This window comes from Arvicanthis niloticus, chromosome 1, assembly GCF_011762505.2.
Source record: "Arvicanthis niloticus isolate mArvNil1 chromosome 1, mArvNil1.pat.X, whole genome shotgun sequence".
NCBI classification, from domain to species: Eukaryota; Metazoa; Chordata; class Mammalia; order Rodentia; family Muridae; genus Arvicanthis; species Arvicanthis niloticus.
In genome coordinates, this window is record NC_047658.1 from 52,612,667 (window position 1) to 52,634,835 (window position 22,169).

General features: G+C 42.2%; 1 protein-coding gene across 2 annotated transcripts in view; it reads left to right on the forward strand.

The window, feature by feature from the left end:
* Nucleotides 1-22,169, forward strand: part of Znf592 (zinc finger protein 592) — a 49,627-nt gene that overhangs the window by 13,860 nt on the left and 13,598 nt on the right. For both annotated transcript variants that reach the window (XM_034506734.2, XM_076936765.1), the window contains 3 exons: nt 1,653-1,758; nt 15,353-17,594; nt 21,988-22,166. In XM_034506734.2, coding sequence (XP_034362625.1) covers nt 15,372-17,594; nt 21,988-22,166 — 2,402 coding nt within the window. In that variant the 5' untranslated portion in view covers nt 1,653-1,758; nt 15,353-15,371. The remainder of the gene's footprint in view (nt 1-1,652; nt 1,759-15,352; nt 17,595-21,987; nt 22,167-22,169) is intronic.

A 22,169-nucleotide genomic window follows, 5' to 3' on the forward strand; every position in this document is an offset into this window, starting at 1 on the left:
AGCCTTGAGTCTGTTAGCCCCTTCTCTGCAGCCAGATTGTTTATTCACACCAGAGACTCTCTGGTTAGTAGGCCAGAGCCTCATGGCTGGAGACACTATGGTTCTCTTGGAGTGAATAACCAGGTTCATTCAGAACTTATTCACCACTGGACAATAGACCCAGTACCTACTCATGCCTCTTCAGCTCTCAGCCTCTGGCTTTTGTTCTAATTTTGATGTTACACTTTCTTTTAGTTCATGTTTTGTTTGTTTGAGACAGCAAAGGGCAGAAGGAGCATAAATAAAGATTAAAGAAATAGCCAGGCGGGCTGGAGAGATGGCTCAGTGGTTAAGAGCACCGACTACTCTTCCTGAGGTCCTGAGTTCAATTCCCAGCAACCACATGGTGGCTCACAACCATCTGTAACAGAATCTGATGCCCTCTGCTGGTATGTCTGAAGATAGCTACAGTGTACTCATATACATAAAATAAATCTTTTTAAAAAAGAAAAGAAATAGCCAGTAGCCAGGCATAGTGGTGCATGCCTTTAATCCTAGCTTTTGAGAGGCAGAGGTAGGAGGATCTCTTTGAGTTTGAGGCTAGCGTGGCTACTTAGCAACTTCCAGGTCAGCCTGGAAGAAAACAAAAAAAGAAATTAAAGATAAATTAAATCCTTTTCCTTCCTCTTTTTTCTGTTGTGGATTGCCTTGATGCTGTTTGTATTCTGATGTTAACTATCCCCCAAAAAAGAACATTTGATCACATACTCAAGTGATGTCGTGTGAACCTTCTCACCATTTTAACTGACCAAATAAAGGCTAGAGCCTGTGATTGGGCAGTGGAGGAGAAAAGTGGGACGAGAGGTCTTAGGGAGTGGGGCAGGCAGAGGGAGAAGAGGAGGAAGATGGAACAAAACCAGGTGGCCAGGAGAAAATACAAGTAGCAAAGAGGAGTAAGTTTGTATAGTGTTAGATCTGCCAGTCTAGACATATATAGATAACTCTCTGTCTAGATAAATATAACTAGTTTGTATTTTTTAATACATGCTTATTAGGGTTGGAAATTACTGTTACATTTTTACCCCCTAGACAGATGTGTTTTATTAAAAAGAAAACAAACAAAAAACCCAACAAGAGCAACAAAACCCTGTAAAAAGAAAACATGGCCAGGCAGTGGTGGCGCACGCACTTGGGAGGCAGAGGCAGGCGGATTTCTGAGTTCAAGGCCAGCCTGGTCTACAAAGTGAGTTCCAGGACAGCCAGGACTACACAGAGAAACCCTGTCTCGAAAAACCAAAAAAAAAAAAAAAAAAAAAAAAAAAGACCAAACCATGATTAAATCTGGTAGTGATTCAAGCTCTTAAACCTTTCAGGAAAGTTAACAGGATATAGGCAAGGACATAGGCAGCTACCGGCAGTTCTTGGTAGCAAGTAAGATTTATATAAGCTCCCCTAATGATTGTCACCACCCTGCTGGGCTGGGTAGAGGGGAGTAGGTCTGGGGATGGAGGTTTGGCCTTTGTGGGACCAGCTTTGAATTTAGAGGCTTTCCTCACAGTTGTACTTCTGCTGGGATAGTTGTTACTAGTTACTTTTCCTTAAGTTCTTTCTGTACTTTTAACATTTATCTTTAAACCCATTTACAAACCATTTTGTTTTTCTTCTTTCCATAGGTGGTGATTGGACTGTAGACCATGTGCCTAGGTAGTTTTTCCCTTCTCCGCAGCTCTACTTCCCCAGCAACGCTCACCACACCCTTGTTTTGAGAACCTCACTAAGGTATGATGTCCAGGTTGACCTAAGCTGACGTTGAAGAGCTGAATTTGGCTACAAGAGCACTTTTATTGTTGTTGTTTTTGCTTTGGTGGTAAAATACTACAAAGTCTCCTGAATATTTGTCTTTCTGTATCGCCACTAATATCATGTCTTCAAGGTTTGTTCATACTGTGGTGTATCTGAATCTTCTTGTCTTCCCCCACTCCTTCCCTCCTCCTTTCCTTTCTGCAATGATATGAATAGAAACAAGATTGCCTCCATGCTAGGCAAGCATTCTAACACTGAGTTAAGTCCCTAACGTCTGTGCTTTTTAGGCTGAATGCTATTCCATTTTTTAATATTTGGCATTTTGTTTATCAGTTCATTCATTGATAGATGCTTGAGTTGCCCTACCTTTGGATTGTAAATGTGGCTGCTATGAATGAACATGTAAATATTTTGAGGTCTTGGAATGAGAGGGGGGGATAAGGAGGGAGGGAGAGGAAATGAGTGTGTTTATTTTGAGGCAGGATCTTGCTGTATAGCCTAAGCTAGCCTTGAACTTGACTTTCCTGCTTTAGCCCCTTGAATAGTGTGACATTAAAGGTCTGCATTTTCATGCTTGGCTCATATGCCTAGAAATGGATTTCTGGATCATTTGGTATTCTTTTAAAATTTTTTTGAGGAATTTTCCATAGTTGGCAATACCATTCATTCATTCATTCATTCATTCATTTATTCATTCAGTTTTTCAATACAGTTTCTCTGCATAACCTGGCTGTCCTGGAACTACCTCTGTAGACCAGGCTGGCCTTAAAATCAGAGATTCCCGCCTCTGCCTCCTGAGTGCTGGGATCAAAGATGGACCACCAACCAGCAGCAATGCCATTTTATATTCTTTCTAGCAATGCACAAGGATTCTAATGTCACACATTTTTATCAAGAATTGTTATTTTCTATTATTATTATTATTACAATCCTGATGAGTGTAATTTTCAGGCTTATCTAGTTTGACTTATGGAGTCCACTAAGCAAGGGACTATTTCTTGAAACTTAAGTGTTGTAGAAAATAATTTGGTTAAAAACAACATTCAGCTAATGGCCAATCTTGCTTCATTTGTGCCTGCCCTGTTCTCATTCTCCTGTTTTTGTTACTTTTGAGGCAAATCCCATATGTCATATCATTATATTTGTGTTTCACTATATGTCATTGAAAAAATAAGAAAGACAAGGGCTTTTTTTTTTTTTTTTTGGAGATAGGGTTTTACTGTTTTACTAAGGCTAGCTTTAAGCTCCTGGTTTCAAGTAATCTTCTTGCCTCAGTTTTCTTAGTAGCTGGGACCACAGGGTTCATGTCTAGGCATCCAGCTAACATAAGGACCCTTAGCATTCCATTTTGTCTGATGATAGAAAGATACACAGTGATATTCTATTGGACATATTTTCTGGTATTTAGAGCAGTGGTTCTCAACCTTCCTAATGCTGTGATGCTTAAATACAGTTCCTCATGTTGTTGTGACCTCAACCATAAGATTATTTTCATTGCTACTCCATAACTATAGTTTTGCTATTGCTCTGAATCAATGTAAATATCTGATATGCAGGATTTCTGATATTTGACCTGTGTGAAAGGGTTGTTCAGCTCCCATAGGGATTGGGACCTACAGGTTGAAAACCACTGCCTTAGAACAACAGAAACATTATGACAGGCACACTGGTGAATACAGCTGGCTGGAGGCTGGTGAGAGGCTCCCTTAGCTGGGGACGCTTTGCTGCAGATTAAGGTTAGAATAGAGGCTGGGCAGTTATGATGAGAGACCATCTAGGTCTCTGGAGAGAAGAGAGGTGACTGAGGGAGGGAGGGAAGTAAATCTAAGATTGATAGCATATGGAGTAGGGAAGAGGAAAGAACGGGGAAGGGACACTGAGTGCCTAACTTTCTGGTCTGAATGGACATTGGTGTGAAGTGATATACATTCAGTAGAAACACACTTCTAATTTGGATTCTTACTGTCTTCTGGCAGTGAGCCACAGTTTCTGGTAACTAGCCATGAGATAACATAGATGAACCACCCATATGGTACAATGTATTGGGTGGTCAATATAAGCTGCTTGGTGGGGCTGTTTTCTGTCTTGTTTTCTGTTGCTGTAAGAGAAATACCATAGACCAAATCATGTATAGGCAGTAATTTATTTGGCTCATGGTTCTTGGGGCTGGGAATTCCAAAGTCAAAGGGCCACATCTCTTTTGGGAGCCTTTGTGGTGTATAATATGAACTAGAAAGCATGTATGTGAGACAAAAAACTCTGGTTGAACCCCATTTTCTACTAAGAACCATTCCTGCCTTCATTTATCCATCCATGAGACCAGAACCCTTATGGCCTAGTCTCGAGCTCCACCCTGGACTACATGTATTCCCAGCCCTTAGGAGGTAGAAGCAAGAGGATTAGGAGTTCAAGGTCATTTTTTAGCTATATGAGACCTACCATTTTCTGAACCCCAAAAGGAAGAAAAATCAAGTTCTACCCCTTAATACTGTCACAATGGTCATTAAATTTCAATGTGAGTTGTGAAGGAAACATTTAAACCACATAAGTAGGCTAGCTATTTTATATTTTGTTTTTGAGACAGGGTCTCATGTAGTCCAAGCTGGGCTTAAACTCCTTAGTATTTACTGCTTCTACCCCACAAGGAGTTATAGGCATGTACCTCCACATCAGGCTTACATTAAAAACAAGAAAGTGTGTGTGGGGGGGGGACTGGAGAAATGGCTCAGCGGCTAAGAGCACTTACTGCTCTTCCAGAGGTCCTGAGTTCAATTCCTAGCAACCACATGTGGCTCACAACCATCTGTAATAGGGTCTAATTGCCCTCTTCTGGTGTGTCTGAAGACACCTACAGTATACCATCAGTATACAAATGACCAAGATGATTGGTCATTTTATAAAATTAAAAAAAATTATTTAATATTATTTAATTTGCACATTTGTACTTCCCATAGTATGTGTATGAAGATGATTAGGACAATTTTGGAGGAGTTGGGTTTTTTTAACATGAGGGTTCAGAGAATCAAACTCAGGTTGTTAGATTTGACAGTCTTCATCCAAGAGACTGTCTTACCAACTCTAGGGTTACATTTTTTTATTTACATTTTCAACTTAAAATAAATGGGTTTCCTGCAGTATAATTCCATTGTAAACTGAGGACCATCTGTGCGTGTGTCGGGGGCAGCTTGTAAAAGCCCCTTCTTTCACTAGTGCCTACTCCTGTGGCAGCCACAGAGATCCTCAAGGCTAGTAGTAGTATGTCCTTATGTTCCTGTAACATTTCAGCTTTTGAATCTTTACGATTCTTGTTTGCTTATTGATGAGACAAGTAAAGGACGGCTTCTGAACCACTAAACAATGACACTAGAGATGGGGTCAGTGGTCCTGTGGAATGACTACTTTCTCCTCTCAGGAATGGAGATTTGGTTTTCAGTGAGTTTTGAGGTTCTTGGATTCTTGCTTAATTTTGAAGTGTTCTTACTACCAAGGGATGATGCTTTATAAAGTTCAGTGGGAGGCATTCCTTAAGGCTATGTGTGAGCAAACCGTACTGTCTCCTTTTTTCTCAAGTGTCTGGATTCTGTTCTCACAAATGGAGGCCCAGGTAGTACCCGAGATCTGTTTGCAAGTAAGGCAAGGCAAAATAAGTGCAGATTACAAAGTATCAGATTTTATCTGCACTCCCAGCTCTATGGCTTTGTTGCCTGCCTAGTTTCTGCTTCAGTCTCCTTTATAGTCTGTATAATTCTTAACTCCCTCCACCTCTATTTTGTTTTCTTTTAAATTTTGATTATTTTTATATTATATGTATGGGTGTTTTGTCTGCATGTATATCTCTATACCATATGTGGTGTCCTCAGACACCAGAAGAAAGTATTATATATCCTCTGGAACTGGAGTTACAGACAGTTGTGAGCTTGGGTCAAATGGAAATCAAACCTGGGTCTTTTGGAAGAGAAGCCAGTGCTCTTAACCACTGAGCAATCTCTTCAGTCCTTATTCTGTTTTCTTGTAACACAGCAGCTTTATTGTGGTAAAACTCACATAGCATGCAGCACCTTTACAGTACATAATTTCATGGGGTTTAGTCTATTCATAGAGCTGTGTCCCCTTATGATTCAGGATCAACCTCTGTCTTCCTCTTGGGTCCTAGTGCCTAGTCTTAGAGCTAGTCTTTCATCTCCATTGGCTTCTCACTGATCTCACCCTCAGATAGATGTCTAGGATGATTCTAGGACTAGGCCAGTAGGTGTTTTTTCACTGATGAAACATTTAGACTTAATCAGTTTCTGTAGAGATCTAGGATTTATAGACAAGGGCTACTCCAGGTAGATCCTTTCCTATCCACAAGGCCTACCCTGACAGCCTTTCTTTATGAGAGTTTCAGAAGTTAGGGTTGTAGAGAAGTGGTTAAGCAGATTTTTAGTATGCGCATAGTACCCTACCTTTAGTCTCCAGTCCCCCCACCTCTAGTCTTAGAAACTCACACAAACATGTTGCATATTTGTCAAATGCTTAGCTTGAGAGTTTTTTACTATTCCTGAATAATCTCAACTCTGGACAAATGATCTAGTGAAATTCTAATAGTGGGTCACCTAGGAAACACAGTAGGGCTTGTAAACAAATAAGGAAATGGGTATATGTTCAGTGGTTGTGAGTGCTATGGGAAAAAGGCAGAATAAAGGGCTGGGAATTAGGGATGGGGTGATGATGTAGAACATCTATATAGATCAAAGACTGTTAGGACATGAGGAAGGGAGTCCACAGAGACCTAGAACAAGAATCTTTTCTTGTCTTCATTGTCTTTTCATCTTGAATCTCTGTATAGCCCAGGCTAGCTTCCAACTCAGCCTCCTGAATTAATGGAATTATAGGTATGGATCAAGTGAGCAAAGTCTTAATAGATCAGAGGAAGTAGGAAATGTACAAGTTCTGAGGCAGGAGCATGGTCCGAATGGTTGAAGAATGGTCAGGAGATCTATAGGTTCTATGACAGACTTGGTATGAGAGAGTCTTATGGGGAAGACATGCCAGTGAGATCCAGCAGGCTGTGCAGGCTTCAAGAAAGACTGGATCTAACTCAGGATGAGACAAGATGGTGTTGGAGCAGGTTGAGAGAAGGGCCATCATCTAACCTATATTTTCAAAGCAGCATTCGGCTGTCATATTGACCATGGCAATTACACACCAGACAGAATCCAGGAAAGGTGATGCTGTTGCTAGTAGTGATGAATGGCTGGATTTGGATGTATCTTAAAAGTATAGTACATGGTATTTGCTTGTGGGTTAGGTGGGAGGTATGAAGGAAAACAATTGGCCTCAGCACTTGGAAGATTGGCAGTGTCATTTTCTGAGTAAGGATGTGTGTAAGAGGAAATCAAAAGTTGCTATTGGGTCTATTAGATGTGAGGTGTCTGGCAGATATCCACGTATAGTGCCAAGTCTAAAAGTGCCAATTAATAATTTAATGAGTTCCAACCAAGGGCTTGCAAAGGCAGGAAAGCAAACACATTACTGAAAACAACTGTAATAATGGGAGAGGATTATACCATGAGAGGCAGTAAGTAAAGCAGAGGGAGCCAGGGTGACTCGTGTAAGAACCCCATGCCCTCAGTGTGCCTTTAGTGCTGGTATGAGCTCTAGAGTAGGGTCCTGGCCTTCAGCTTTGTGTCCCCATAGGCATAAGCCTTTGTAACCTGTAGATAACTCCCCTCTCTGAGTCCTAGTTTTTTATGCATTAAATCAAGAGTTGGACTAGAACATTGTTCTAGAAACTAGGAAGCTTTGACCCAGACCTATTGAGTCAGAATTGCTGTGTTTTGAACCTGAGCATCTGTTTCAGTTGTTTGCATGTTGTTAATATTACTACTACTATTATTATTTTACATGTATCACATTTTATCTATTTGTGTGTGTGTGTGTGTGTGCGCGTGTGCATGTGCACATGCCATGGTACATGTGTGGAAGGCATAGAACAACTTCCACCATGTGGGTTCTGGGGCTTGAACTCTGGGCTTTGAGCTTGGTGGTTGGTGCCTTTACCTGTTCAGCTATTTTGTTGGCCCCTGTTAATTTTACACTTTACAGGCAGAGCAGCAGCAGCTACAGTGGCTTTTGGAGGTCCTCTTCAATTCTTACATCCTGTGTAATGCCTATGCCTGCCATAGAATTCTGTTTTGTCTGCGTCTATTGGAACAGCTGTTTGTTATCTACTAATCTAAGGCTGAGACTCCTTGGACTTTTTTTTTTTTTTTTTTTTTTTTTAAGTTGCTTGAGCAACAGGTGTCTCATGAATGAAAAGCCGGTCATTTTGACTTACTTGACCTGTAAGCAAATCTAGATTATGTCTAGGAGAGTTGTAACATGTATATGGAAAGGTCTTTTTATCTACCTTAGGAGTCAATACTTAACATAGGAATTTATTATATGCACATAAGAGCTGGGCAAATTTAAGTAGACCAGGCTATCCTTGAACTCAGATCCACCTGCCTCTGCCTCCTGAGTGCTGGGATTAAAGGCGTGCACCACCACAGCCTGGCTTAAATTTGTTGTATTTATTTACTTAGTGTATGCATGCTTGGGCACTTAGTGTGCATATAGAGGTCAGAAGACAACTTGTGGTTATTGGTAACTAAACCTCATACAACTTTTATTTTTTTATTTTTAAAGATTTTATTTATGTGAGTACACTGTCGCTGTCTTCAGACACACCAGAAGAGGGCATCAGATCCCATTACAGATGGTTGTGAGCCACCATGTGATTGCTGGGAATTGAACTCAGGACCTCTGGAAGAGCAGTGTGTGCTCTTAACCACTGAGCCATCTCTCCAGCCCAACTTTTATTTTTATAAAAAACCTTAATCAGCGGTAAAGCTGGGCAGATATCTACCCTCTATCCCATTATAATCTATTTCCCCATCAATAGCCCTGAATTATAACTTGCTATGTTCCATCCGGACTGCTCTTCATTCCAGTTGTCTAGCTATCAATTCCAATTGGGTAGCTCTAATGGCCATGTAGTCATAACTTACTCCTTGGTGGCTTCCTCCTTCCTTTTTCCCCCCTCTCTTTGTTTTCCCCTCTTGGTCTTCTCAGACCCCAAGCCTGGGAACCCAAGAACCCCACCTATCTCTCTTTTGCCTAACTATTAACAATAGCTTCACTTGGGTACATGCAGACTCTCTCATCCCTGTGCGTAACCAGCAACCAGGGGTGGGGCAGTATTTAGCATTACAATACAAGCAAAAGATCCAACCTCAATAAGAAATGTTTTTTTTTTTTTTTTTTTTTTTTTTTTTTTTTTTTTTTTTGGTTTGAACAATTTGATGCAAAGGGAAGGAAAAATTTCATATATTCAATGTCAAGTTTGTTCTTAGCTATTTAGAGCCTTTCTTTTTCTTTTTTCTTCTGCATTTAAATGTTTGTTTTAACACACACACACAAATGTATGTGTTTATGTGTGTGTGTGTGTATATGTGTGTGTATATGTATACACACATATATACATATATATACATATGGGTTTTTTTTGTGTGTGTGTGTTGCTTGGGATTGAACCTAGGTCTTTGTACATGTTAGGCATATCCTCTTCTGTTCAAGTACTTAGCCCTGTATATGTTTTACCTATATAGTAACTTGAATGTATTTTCTGACTATTGAGTCATCTAGTTGTTGACTACATTTTTTTTAAAGTCAATTATTGCTCTTTTCTGTTATTTGGATAAATAGGCTTATTATTGTTAGTTATACAGTCTTCTTTTCCCCAAATCTTCATTTATTTAAATCGAAATGGTTATAATCACTGGCTTCCATTCTCCTGTCTGTTTTGTGCGTGTGCATGTGCATGTTTGGCTGCAAGTGCCTTTACCCATTGAATCAGTTTGGTGGTCCCTCGCATGTGTTTCATAACTCTCATTTCTCAGGACCTTTTCCTGCACTGGTATGCCTTTTCTTCCTTTCCCCCCTTTCCCTTCCATGTCTGTTGTAGTACTAGAGGTTGAATTAGGCCTTTGCACATGCTAGGCAAATGTTTTGCCACTGAATACAACCCTAAGCCCATTTTCTGCTTTTTATTTTGAGATAAAGCATTACTAAGTTGCCTGGGCAAGCAATGAAACTTGTAATGAGAAATCGATGCTGTGTTTTAAGGGACTTTTCTTTTCTTTTCTTTTCTTTTCTTTTCTTTTCTTTTCTTTCTTTCTTTCTTTCTTTATTAATTTCTTTTGAGACAGAGTTTCTCTGTATAGCCCTGGCTGTCCTGGAACTCACTTTGTAGACCAAGCTGGCCTCGAACTCAGAAATCCACGTGCCTTGGCCTCCCAAGTGCTGGGATTAAAGGCGTGCGGCACCACTGCCCAGCTACTGCCTTGTTTCTTATGGCTTGCTCAGCCTACTTTCTTATGGCACCCAGGACCACCAGCCCAGGGATGACACACCATCAATAGTGGGATAGGCCCTCCTGCGTCAATCATCAGTCAAGAAGATGAACCACAGGCTTTCCCATATGTCAATCTAGTGGGGGCATTTTCTCAACTGAGGTGCTTCTTTTTTTTTTTTTTTTTTTTTTTTTTTTGGTTTTTCAAGACAGGGTTTCTCTGTGTAGTCCTGGCTGTCCTGGAACTCACTCTGTAGACCAGGCTGGCCTCGAACTCAGAAATCTGCCTGCCTCTGCCTCCCAAGTGCTGGGATTAAAGGCATGTGCCACCACCACCCGGCTGAGGTGCTTCTATAATAGTCTAGCTTGTGCCAAGTTGACATTAAGCTAGTCAGTACATCAGAGCTCTTTATTTATGAACAGCATTGTTTAAACTCTTTATTCTAAATGTATAATGGGAGACCATGGTTAAAAAAAAAAAATCAATGTTTTGTGTTTTGTCCTTTTTCAATTGTTGTTTTCTAGGTTTACAACTTCTGAGATTTCAGTCTATGATCAGTTTGCCTTGTTGCTTTGGACCTGAGACAAAGCATTATAACATGCTTAAGGGGAAAAAAAAAAAAAAGAGAGAAGGGGCTGGGAACACAATATCCCCTTCAAAAGCATGCCTCTAGTCTGATTTCCTCTTTCAGTACAGCCATGGCTGCTAACCAAGCCTTGAAAACACAGATCCTTGGGAGATATTTAAGATCCAAAGCATAGTAGATAATGCCATGGGTTGAGAGCCATCATTTTAGGGAACTTATGTAAGCATTAAACTTGACTCTAGAATTGGTCAGTGAGTTAATATCTTTTTTTTTTTTTTTTTTTAGTTAACTAGAAATGGCAGTCACATCCATGTGCACAAATAGACATATGGTGTATGTTACTCAGATTCTATGGTATTCAGTTGCTATGTTTTGGGGTAGGATTTTGCTAAAGGCAAGAAGTTCTACCTCCTAATTTTGCTATAGTCATATAAAATTATTATTTTTACCTTTCAAAGAATTCTAATTGGTCAGTTAAACTTGGTGAGACTCCATTCAAAATTAAGATGTTTCGAAGTGGTGGTGCATGCCTTTAATCCCAGCACTTGGGAGGCAGAGGCAGGCGGATTTCTGAGTTTGAGGCCAGCCTGGTCTACAGAGTGAGTTCCAGGACAGCCAAGGCTATACAGAGAAACCCTGTCTCAAAAAACCAAAAAAAAAAAAAAAAAAAAAGATGTTTCTTATTCCTTACTAAAATATTTGGTAAAATTTCCTAGAAAAACTAATAGATCCTAGAGTAAATTGTAATTGTAGCTTTGCTTATGCATTGTTAAATTACTCTTCTAACAGGTCACATAAATGATTACTTATATGATTTTTACCACTTATTTTTACCACAACTCAGTAACACTTGGGAGTATTACTTTATTTAAAGAAAAAAAATATTTTTGAGACATGATTTCTCTGTGTAGCAGTCGCCCTGGAATGCACTCTGTGGACCATGCTGTCTTTGACTCAAAATCGGTCTCTACTTCCAGAATTATGGGATTAAAGGTGTGCACACCACTACCCTGCTAAGAAAAAAAAAAAAAAAAAGTAAAGCAAATTCTCATATAGCTCTTAGGCTGACTTCAGATATAACTGAGACTGGCCTTGAACTCCTGATCTTCTAGCCTCCACTTCCCAGAGTGCTGAGGTTGCAGGTATTTGCCACCATACCTATCTTTGTTTTGTTATTTTTTTTTTTTAAGATGAAGTCTTGCTATGTAGCTCAGCCTAGCCTTCTCTCAATCCTCCTGCCTCAGCCTTCCCAAGAGATGAGACTATAGGTGTACACCAGCACTCCTCCACTAGCTAACTGACTTTCTAGCAAAATTTTATATTATAAATTTAATATATATATTATATAAAAAATTTAAATTTTAAAATTTTATATATATATAAAATTATATTTTATGTCTGATCATTCTCTGAAACCTGTGGCGAATTTCTGTGGGAGAATTGAAGTAGATACTTACGGGTTCTTTGGAAAGTCACTTGTGTTGGATGGTGTTTTGCTGGGACAAACACATGAAGGAACTTTTAGGTAGAATGGACACGGGTGAAAGGTTAAGGCAGACTTGTGAAAGAATGTTTAGCTAAAACATAGAGGTAAAAGGACATGTGATGAAGGATGTTTTGCTATTGACACACATATATTGGTCCGCCTTACATTAGTTACATAGTTGAACTATATTTGTAAAAATATACCCAAAAAAACTTCTGGTAGTGTGCTACAGTTTCTTACTGCTCCCTCAGACTTGGGTTGATTGGCAGAGTGAAGTCACGCGCTGAGACGAGACCTGTAGAGGACACGTGATGTTTAGAGGAACTATAAAAAGGACATACAGTGGTGGGGGCTGAGCTTGGCTTACTTACACAAATGGATGCTTGTTGCCCTCACATCTTTACTGATCTTTGCTCCCTCAGCGACAGGAGGCACAGCCGAGAACTTTTCCTGGCATTCTTATTGGCTCTGGTCCCTCCTGCTGACTCAAGTCCAGGCTGAGGCCTGGCTCTTCCTGCTAGGTCATGCTACTGCTGATGCTAACCTGACTCTACCAAACTGGACTGCTAATATTTTGGTTAAGTGGATCAAGCTACTGCTGCTAACCTGTTAAACTGTCAATTTTTAGACAACACAGATTGGAGTTGCTCTAAAGAACCTTTCTAAACAGGTCCACTTCCATGTATCCTTTCTTTTCCACTACCTCTGGTGGTGGAGATAGCTCAGTGGTTAAGAGCTCTGACTGCTCTTCCAGAGGTCCTGAGTTCAATTCCCAGCAATCACATGGTGGCTCACAACCATCTGTATTGGGATCCAATGCCCTCTTCTGGTGTGTCTGACAGCAAGAGTGTACTCACATACGTAAAAAAATTAAGTCTAAAATAAATAAATTAATTTTTAAAAACGTGTTAACAAATGTGGAAGAATAAGATTTAATAAAAAAAATTAAAGTAACAGAATATTACTTATTCTGATGTAATGCCTCTTCATCAAACCCCCATTCTTTTCTGCAGGACACTGGGCCCCAGCAAATGTTTTTCTGTCAACCACTGTTCCTGCACTCACACGTGCTTTCCCCAGCACTGCAGAAGGGCCAATCTTCAGTGTTCTCCCCTTAGGCATTGAAAGGCAGGAAGAATCGAGGGAGGGAGCATCTGAAGCAAAGGTCCCAAAGGCATTTCTTCATTGTTGTGCTGCCCTGCACATCACTTGGCACTGGGATGCTGGTAGCTGCCTGTTGTTTATGGTCTCCAGCATCTAGTCCAGGAGACAAATATCTGTTCTGCTTAAAACTTTAATCTCATTCCAGTGAGGCAGTCTACCGACCCTTTTTAAATAATTTACTTATCCATAACTGGATATCTTCCCAAGGGGACGGAATATACTTTTCTCATTTCCATGAGAATTCCTGGGCAGGGAGATTCACTTTGTGGAGGTTTCGAGTCTGGGTGGTTGTAATGTGAGACAGCAAAACTGCAAACCTGTCACTGCTATTGGGGTGGTAAGAGATGTATGTTTATCATGCCACTTGCTTCCCTTGTAGTTCTAATGCTTCTCTTTCTCCCTTTTAAATTTTATAGAAGTAACTTATTAGTGCAACAGATGTGTACTAAATAACTAAAATAACTTGCCAGTAATTTCATTACCTTAAACAGTTTTCTTTTTCTTTTCAATCATAGCTCCAACCCAACGGATACTTAATGTTATAATATATTGTAATCATGTGATAATACTTTTGCATTAGTCTTTTTTAAGTTACAAATAATTTTCTTTGTTGCTGTGTAGATTATTGACTGTGTCTTTTGTTGATTAAATAATAGTCAAATATTTAACCATTCTCCCTAGGTATATTAATGTAGGCCTTGAATCTTCTATGTAAGAAAGGATGACCTTGAACTTCTCATCCTCTTGCTTTCACCTCTGAAGTGCTAGAATTATCAGTATTCTCCACACATCTGCCTCACATGACCCTCCCACTTTATGTGGTCCTGGAATCAGACTGACAAAGACCTTCTGTAGATGCTAGCACCCAGATAGAAGGATCCATCCCCTCATCCTTGAGATTAATTCTCTAAGACTATAGATGATTTATCTTTATCTCATGATATTTTCTATTTTTATTTCATTGTCTTTATTAAGGCTGTAGAGACGGCTCAACAGTTAATGTCACTTGTTCTTGCAAAAGATCCCAGTTGATTCCAAGTATCCACATAGTGGCTCACAACTTTCCATAATGGGATCTTATGTTCCTTTCTTACTTACAGAGGCACTAGGCTCACACATGGTGCACAGATGTCCACGTGAGCAAAACATTCATATTCATAAAAATGTTTTAAAAGAAGTTTTAATAGAAGCAGCAGCAGTTGGGTGTGATGGCGTACACCTTTGATTCCAGCATTTGGGAGACAGAGTCAGGAGGACCTTTGAATTCAAGGACAGCCTAGTTTACATATTGAGTTCCAAGACAGCCAATGCTATAGAGAGAGACCCTGTCTCAAAAATCAGAAGAAAAAGGAGGAAGAGGAAAAGGAGGAGAAAGAGGAGAGAAGGAAGGGAAGGAGGAAGAAAGGAAGAAGAGGAAGAAGAAAGCATGGAAAGAGGAAGAAAGGGAGGGAAAAGGGAGAGAATGTATATGAATACGAAAATCTGTACATATATATTTAGTAAAGATCCTCAGAGACTCTTGGCAGCGGTTGCAGAGAACTCTAGGCACCATTTATTCCTGATATTTGTCTGTGCGAACATGTGAATCACCTAGAAGGGGAACATATGCTAGTAAGATAGGTAGTGAGGGCAGAGGTGATAGGGAGGCCTGTGGGGCATGGCCCTATTGGACAGAAGGGCATCCTCTTTCTTTTGGTTGTGGGGCCACTCAGAAATTAAGACCTTCCAGGCAAGCTTGTCACTACATATAAGCTTCCCTTTTTAGCCTTTTTTACTTTTCAGCAGGGTAGAAACCTTAGGGTGAAACTCGGGTATGAGACTTCTTATCGTAGAAGGTAGGGTTTTACAGGGGTGAGCCAGCTGCATATATGCAATAGTATGATGAGTGTTCAATACAGATGATATAAGACAATTCAGAGAGACCCTGGTGGTCATTGATTTTCTTTGTTTTTCTTGTAGCACTCGTCAACATCCAGCCATGGGGGATATGAAAACCCCAGATTTTGATGATCTTCTGGCTGCCTTTGACATCCCAGATCCCACAAGTCTTGATGCAAAGGAGGCCATCCAGACTCCCAGTGAGGAGAATGAGAGTCCCTTGAAGTCTTCAGGCATGTGTATAGATGAGAATGTGTCCTTGTCTCACTCGGGATCAGCCCCAGATGTGCCGGCTGTGAGTGTCATTGTCAAGAACACCAGCCGCCAAGAGTCATTTGAAGCAGAGAAAGACCACATTGCACCTAGTCTCCTACATAATGGATTTCGGGGCTCAGACCTGCCCCCAGACTCCCACCACTGTGGGAAGTTTGATTCTACTTTTATAAATGGAGACAGTGCTAGGAGTTTCACGAGCAAGCTAGAGCCTTCCAAGTCTGAGCCATTACCCACCTTCAACCAGTTCAGCCCAATCTCTAGCCCAGAACCTGAAGATCCTGTCAAAGATAATGGGTTTGGGATAAAGTCCAAACACTCTGACAGTTATTTCCCACCTCCTCCTGGGACTGTGGGAGGCCCCGTCCTGGAAGCTCTGGCAAAGTTTCCAGTCCCGGAACTACACATGTTTGATCACTTTTGTAAGAAAGAACCCAAACCAGAACCCTTGCCTTTAGAGAGCCAGCAGGAGCATGAGCAGGGTGGGCAGAAGGTGATGGAGCCTCACAAAGATCTGGATTCCAGTCAGTTCTTTGGGGAAGCTTTAGAGTTCAATAGTCACCCTAGCAACAATATTGGAGAGCCCAAGAAGCTTGTTCCAGAGCTTAGTGCTTGCTCCTCTGTGCCCCCTAGGCAGCGTCTGAAGCCAGCCCATTCCAAGCTATCCTCTTGTGTTGCAGCGTTGGTGGCTTTACAGGCCAAAAAGGTGGCCAGTGTCACCAAGGAGGATCAGCCTGGTCACACAAAGGATTCCTCAGGGCCCACTAAAGAGGGTTCTAAAGGCAGCCCCAAAATGCCCAAGTCACCAAAGAGTCCCCGGAGCCCTCTAGAGGCCACTAGAAAAAGTATCAAGCCATCAGATAGCCCTCGGAGCATCTGCAGTGACAGCAGCAGCAAAGGGTCCCCTTCTGTGGCTGCCAGCTCCCCACCAGCAATTCCCAAAGTCAGAATCAAAACAATTAAGACATCATCAGGGGAAATCAAACGGACTGTTACAAGGATCCTGCCAGACCCTGATGATCCAAGTAAGTCCCCTGCTGAGTCACCTGCAGGGAGCACAATCACTGAGGCTCCAAGTGAGGCACCAGGGGATGAAGGCACAGTCATGCCCATGGAAGAGCACTTTTCTGAGGCAGGCATAAATTCAGGGAGTCCCCAGGGTGACAGAAAAGGGGATGAGAATATGATAAAGACCAGTGACTCTTCATCTCCCTGCCGCATCTCTGGACCCCGGGTTCCAAAAGGATCTACCCTGAACTCACAGGCAAGCAAGAAGCAACAGAGCACAACACTTCAGGCATCAACCCTGGCTCCTGCCAGTCTCTTGCCCAAAGCTGTGCACTTGGCCAACTTGAACCTGGTCCCCCACAGTGTTGCCGCATCTGTGACTGCAAAGTCCTCAGCACAGAGACGGAGCCAGCCTCAGGTCACGCAAATGACAGTGCCCCTGGTGCACCAGGTGAAAAAGGCCGCCCCTCTAATTGTGGAGGTCTTCAACAAGGTCCTTCACAGCTCTAACCCTGTGCCCCTCTATGCGCCAAATCTCAGCCCACCTGCAGACAGCAGAATCCATGTGCCGGCCAGTGGGTACTGCTGCCTGGAGTGTGGAGACGCGTTTGCCTTAGAGAAGAGCCTGAGCCAGCACTACAGCCGGCGGAGTGTTCACATTGAGGTGCTGTGTACACTGTGCTCCAAGACACTGCTCTTCTTCAACAAGTGCAGCCTGCTTCGGCATGCCCGTGACCACAAGAGCAAGGGACTTGTCATGCAGTGTTCTCAGCTCCTTGTGAAACCCATCTCTGCGGACCAGATGTTTGTGGCGGCTCCTGTGAACTCCACTGCACCAGCAACCCCAGCCGCTTCTTCCTCCCCCAAACCTGGCCCCACTTTGGACAATGCCAGCTCTATAATTCCAGCCTTGCCACTTTACCCAGACCCAGTGAGGCTCATCCGGTATGGAACCAAATGTCCTGAATGTCATAAGCAGATGCGAGATTATATGGTCCTGGCTACACATTTCCAGAGGACAGCAGAGGAAACCGAGGGGCTAGTAAGTAGACCATCACATTGTTGGGTGTTGAGCCTCAGGCCCATATACGTTCCATGATGGAAATTGGAAAGAGCCCATTAGAATGGGAGCAGAGGTAGAATCTTAGTCTTAGAGAAGGACATCTAGCTTAATGGTTAGTGTCTCACCTGAATACAGAGTGCTTGGTTTTTTATTTGGGAAGATAATCCTACCCATACCTGTGGGGGAAAGCCTGAAGATCCAACAAGTTTAGTCAGGGAATTGTGGTATTTGCTTATATTGTAGTACTTATAAGGCTAAAGCAGAAAGATCATGAATTTGAGACCAGAGCAAGACTCTGTCTCAACAGACAAAACTGTCTCTCTGGGCATGCTCCAGGTTCCACTTCCACTCAGATTGGCAGTTAGTTTTGTCCAAATTCAGGCATGTTAGGGCTTAGGTGGGTGGTCTCTTTCTGGCCTCTTGAAGATGGTAACATGGTTTTGGGAAATGCCCAGAGAACCTGGGGATAGGGGTAAATGAATCACTGCATTTGTCCCTTAGTCTGTTTTCTAAGAACATTCTGCCCCTCAGTAGACAAAGCTGTTGAGCAGAACCTCTCTGGAGATAGGGCCAGAGGCAAAGCTGAGGAGGAAAGGAGAGTGGATAGGTATGTAGGCTTCATGCAGAGGTTTTGTGTTTGTGGGCCTCTATTCTTCATTCATGTTCTCCCAACTCTAGAAAAGGAGTTGAGCTTTTCTGCTTATTCTGATTCCTGGTTCTAGTTGGTGAGATATGTGGTTTGGTTTTGCACTTGGTGCTTATTGTTGACTGCCCTGTTGCTATGGCTAGCAGATTCTGTCAAGAAGGCAGCTTCAAACCGTGTTAGTACAGTTATAGTAGAAACACTGGAGCTGGAGGCAGGAGGGCTATGTAATAAGACTTTATCTTAAAAAACAGAAAGGCCTTCAGATGTGTGTGTGTGTGTGTGTGTGTGTGAGAGAGAGAGAGAGAGAGAGAGGGAGAGAGAGAGAGAGGGAGAGAGAAAGAGAGAGAGAGAGGGAGAGGGAGAGAGGGAGAGAGAGAGAGAGAGATCTGTGTATCAGATTACAAAGAGCTTAAAATTTCTTATTTTCTTGAGACAGGGTCTTTTTGGTTTAGAAGCTCACTGTTTTGGTTAGGTTGGCTGGCCAGCTGACTTCCAGGATCTGCTCATTTCTGCACTGGGGTTCCAGACACGCACAGCTATGTACAGCATTTTTACATGGGTGCTAGGGTGGTCTCTCTAACTCGGGTCCCGATGCTCACTCAGCAAGTGCTTTTACCCACTGAGCCATCTCTAGGGCTCCTTTCATGACAGCTGAACTTACTCCTTCACTTGGTTCCCTTAGTTGGGGTGTATTAGTTTGCTCTTCATTTTGTAATAAAGACTAATCAGAGATTAGAATGGTAGCTCACTTGTTGTTCTTGTAGAGGACCCAGGTTTGATATGCTACCTACATGGTGGCTCACAAACACCTATCACTTCGGTTTTAGGGGATCTGACATCCTCCTCTGACCTCCAGAGGCACCAGACATGCACATGGTACACATATATACATATACATGCAGGCAGAACACTCACACATATAAAATAAATAGATCTTTAAAAAAAAAAAAAAAAAAAAAAGTCCAGGCGGTGGTGGCGCACGCCTTTAATCCCAGCACTTGGGAGGCAGAGGCAGGCGGATTTCTGAGTTCGAGGCCAGCCTGGTCTACAGAGTGAGTTCCAGGACAGCCAGGACTACACAGAGAAACCCTGTCTCGAAAAACAAAAAACAAACAAACAAACAAAAAAAAAAAAAAACCCAAAAAAAAGACCTGTGGTGGTACATGCTTAATCCGAACACTTGAGAGGAAGAGACAGTCCAGTCTGGTCTACCTGGGCTGGGCCCTTCCATGCCAATCACTAATAAGGAAATGTCCTGTGGACTTGCCTACAGGCAATCTGATGGAGATATTTGGTCAATTGAGGTTCTTCTTCCTCAAATCTAGCTTGTATCAGGTTGACAGAAGAACAGCCAGGAAGGATACAAAAATTACCTAAGAGAAAGTGTCTTAGATTGGGCTTTATTGTTGTGAAGAGACACCATGACCACAGCAACTCAGAAAAAAGCATTTACTTGTACCTGGCTTACAGTTTAAGCTGTTCAATCTATTATTATTATGGAGGGAAGCATGGCAAGGGGTAGGCAGACATGGTGTTGAGATGTAGCTGAGAGCTACATCTGGATCTGCAGGTAGCAGGAAGATAGAGTCATTGGGACTGGCTTAGGCGTTTAAAAACTCTACAGGTCCCACCCCCACCCCCAGTGACACACTTTCTCTATAAAAAGGCCACATTTACTCCAACAAGGCTACACCTCCTAATCCCTGTCAGGTAGAGCCATTCCCTGATGACCAAGCATTCAAATAATATGAACCCATGGGGCCATTCCTGTTCATACCACCACAGTCACTATAGCCTCTTATCTTCACCTCTCCATCCCATTTTTCTTGTGATGAGTCAAGTGGTGTGTAGTCAGCACCCTCTCCCAGAGGCTTCCGTCTTCTTGTTTGTCCTAGCATACTTGAGTTGAGCTAGGACTATTTTCTGTTTTCTGAATTGGTCATTGAAGAACTTTGGCCATGGAGGTCTGCTGCCTGGGTCTATGAGATTTTCCACATTGCTTTTTACCCAAATTCTAAAGTTGTGTGTAGGTAGAAATTGGCATAGGATCAAGGCTGGTACCTCTCACACATCTTCCTTGTGCCACTCTGTCCTTGTGGGAGCTACAGAAAAGCACAGCCAGACATTATGGGAGAGACTACTCTAGAAGGCAGTTGGGCTTCTCTCAGCCTAGTCTGAATTCTTCATAGTATCTCCTGTTGCTAAATGTGGCTTCTAGGGAGGAAGACTTGAGATCAGGAATTAGCCTTGATGGCCACAGGGCTTGGGTTTCCATGACAATACCAGTGTCAAGCCACATAGCCTGGGCAAAGGGTGTTCAGATAGGTAGGATGCAACCTCCCCCTCCCCCCCACCACAGCAGGAACAGCATGCTTGGATTTATGTCTTCCTCCTGGAAGTCTGCACCTGAAGCATAACTACCTTCCCCTGTATTGACTGAGTATGGGTGGGGTGTTGGGATAGAATGTCAGCAAAGAGGTCTATGTTGCCACTACCACCACTATCACCACCACCACCACCATCATCATCTCCTTTTCCTTTTCCTCTTCCTCTTCATCTTTTTCCTCTTCTTCCTTGTTTATTTTGAGACAGGGCCTCTCTACATAACTGTGTGGAACTCACAGACCAGGCTGGTCTTGAACTCAGAGATCCAACTTCCCTCTCCCTCCCAAGTGCTAGGATTAAAGGCATGGACCATTATGCCTTTACATAGTAGAGCATATTTTCTTGGCTTTTTTTTTTAGATTTATTTATTTATTTTATGTATATGAGTACACTGTTGCTGTCTTCAGACACACCAGAAGAGGGAATGAGATCCCATTACAGATGGCTGTGAACCACCATGTGGTTGCTGGGAATTGAACTCAGGACATCTGGAAAAGCAGACAGTGCTCTTAACTGCCGAACCATCTCTCCAGCCCATCTTCTTGTTCTTAAGCTTTTATTTAACTAAGCTGTCATCACACCTAGTAAAATTAATGACATGCTTTAATATTACCACACAAATCTATATTCAAGCTTTTATAATTACATTAACAAGTCTTACAGTGGGCCCCTTATTTTTATTGCTTATCTTTATTTTGAAGCAATGTCTCATGTAGCTCTGGCTAGCCTCTGATTCACTCTGTAGTCAAGGCTGGCCTTGAATTCTTGATCTTCATGCTTCTACTTCCCAAGTGCTAGGAATACAGGTATACCCCCACTATATCTAGCTTTTTAACAAACACTTGTGTTTCTCTTAAGTAGCACAGGCTGGCCTCAAACTCATGACCCTCCTGCCAATCACTAAGATCAGAGATATGTGCCACCATGTTTGCCTTATTTTTTTGCTAGCTTGCTTGTTTGATTTTTGTTTGTTTGTTTGTGTTTATAGTGCAGTGCTTCAGTGTAGAACCTCAAGCATTCAAGGCAAGCTCTCTACCTCTGAGCTATGCCTCTGGCCTGAGTCTGAATTGTATACTTTTTGGGGCTATTTATTTACATGAATCACATACTACATTGGTCTACTTTCTTCCTTTTTTCCTTGTTACTGTTTTGGTTTGGTTGAAACAGGGTATCAATCAGTATGTAACCAAGGCTGTCCTAGAATGTGTGGCAATCCTTGTACCTCCACCTCCCAGGTACTGGGATCCCAGGCATTCACTACCTGGCTGTTACAGTCTATGACAGTGTGCTCTCCCACGCCACCCCACTTGTGTCATTTGCTCTCTTGGTGTTCTTTCCTAGACTTGCCAGGTATGCCAGATGCTGCTGCCCAACCAATGTAGTTTCTGTGCACACCAGCGGATCCATGCACACAAGTCCCCCTACTGCTGCCCGGAGTGCGGTGTCCTCTGTCGCTCTGCTTACTTCCAGACTCATGTAAAGGAGAATTGCCTGCACTATGCCCGAAAAGTGGGCTACAGGTG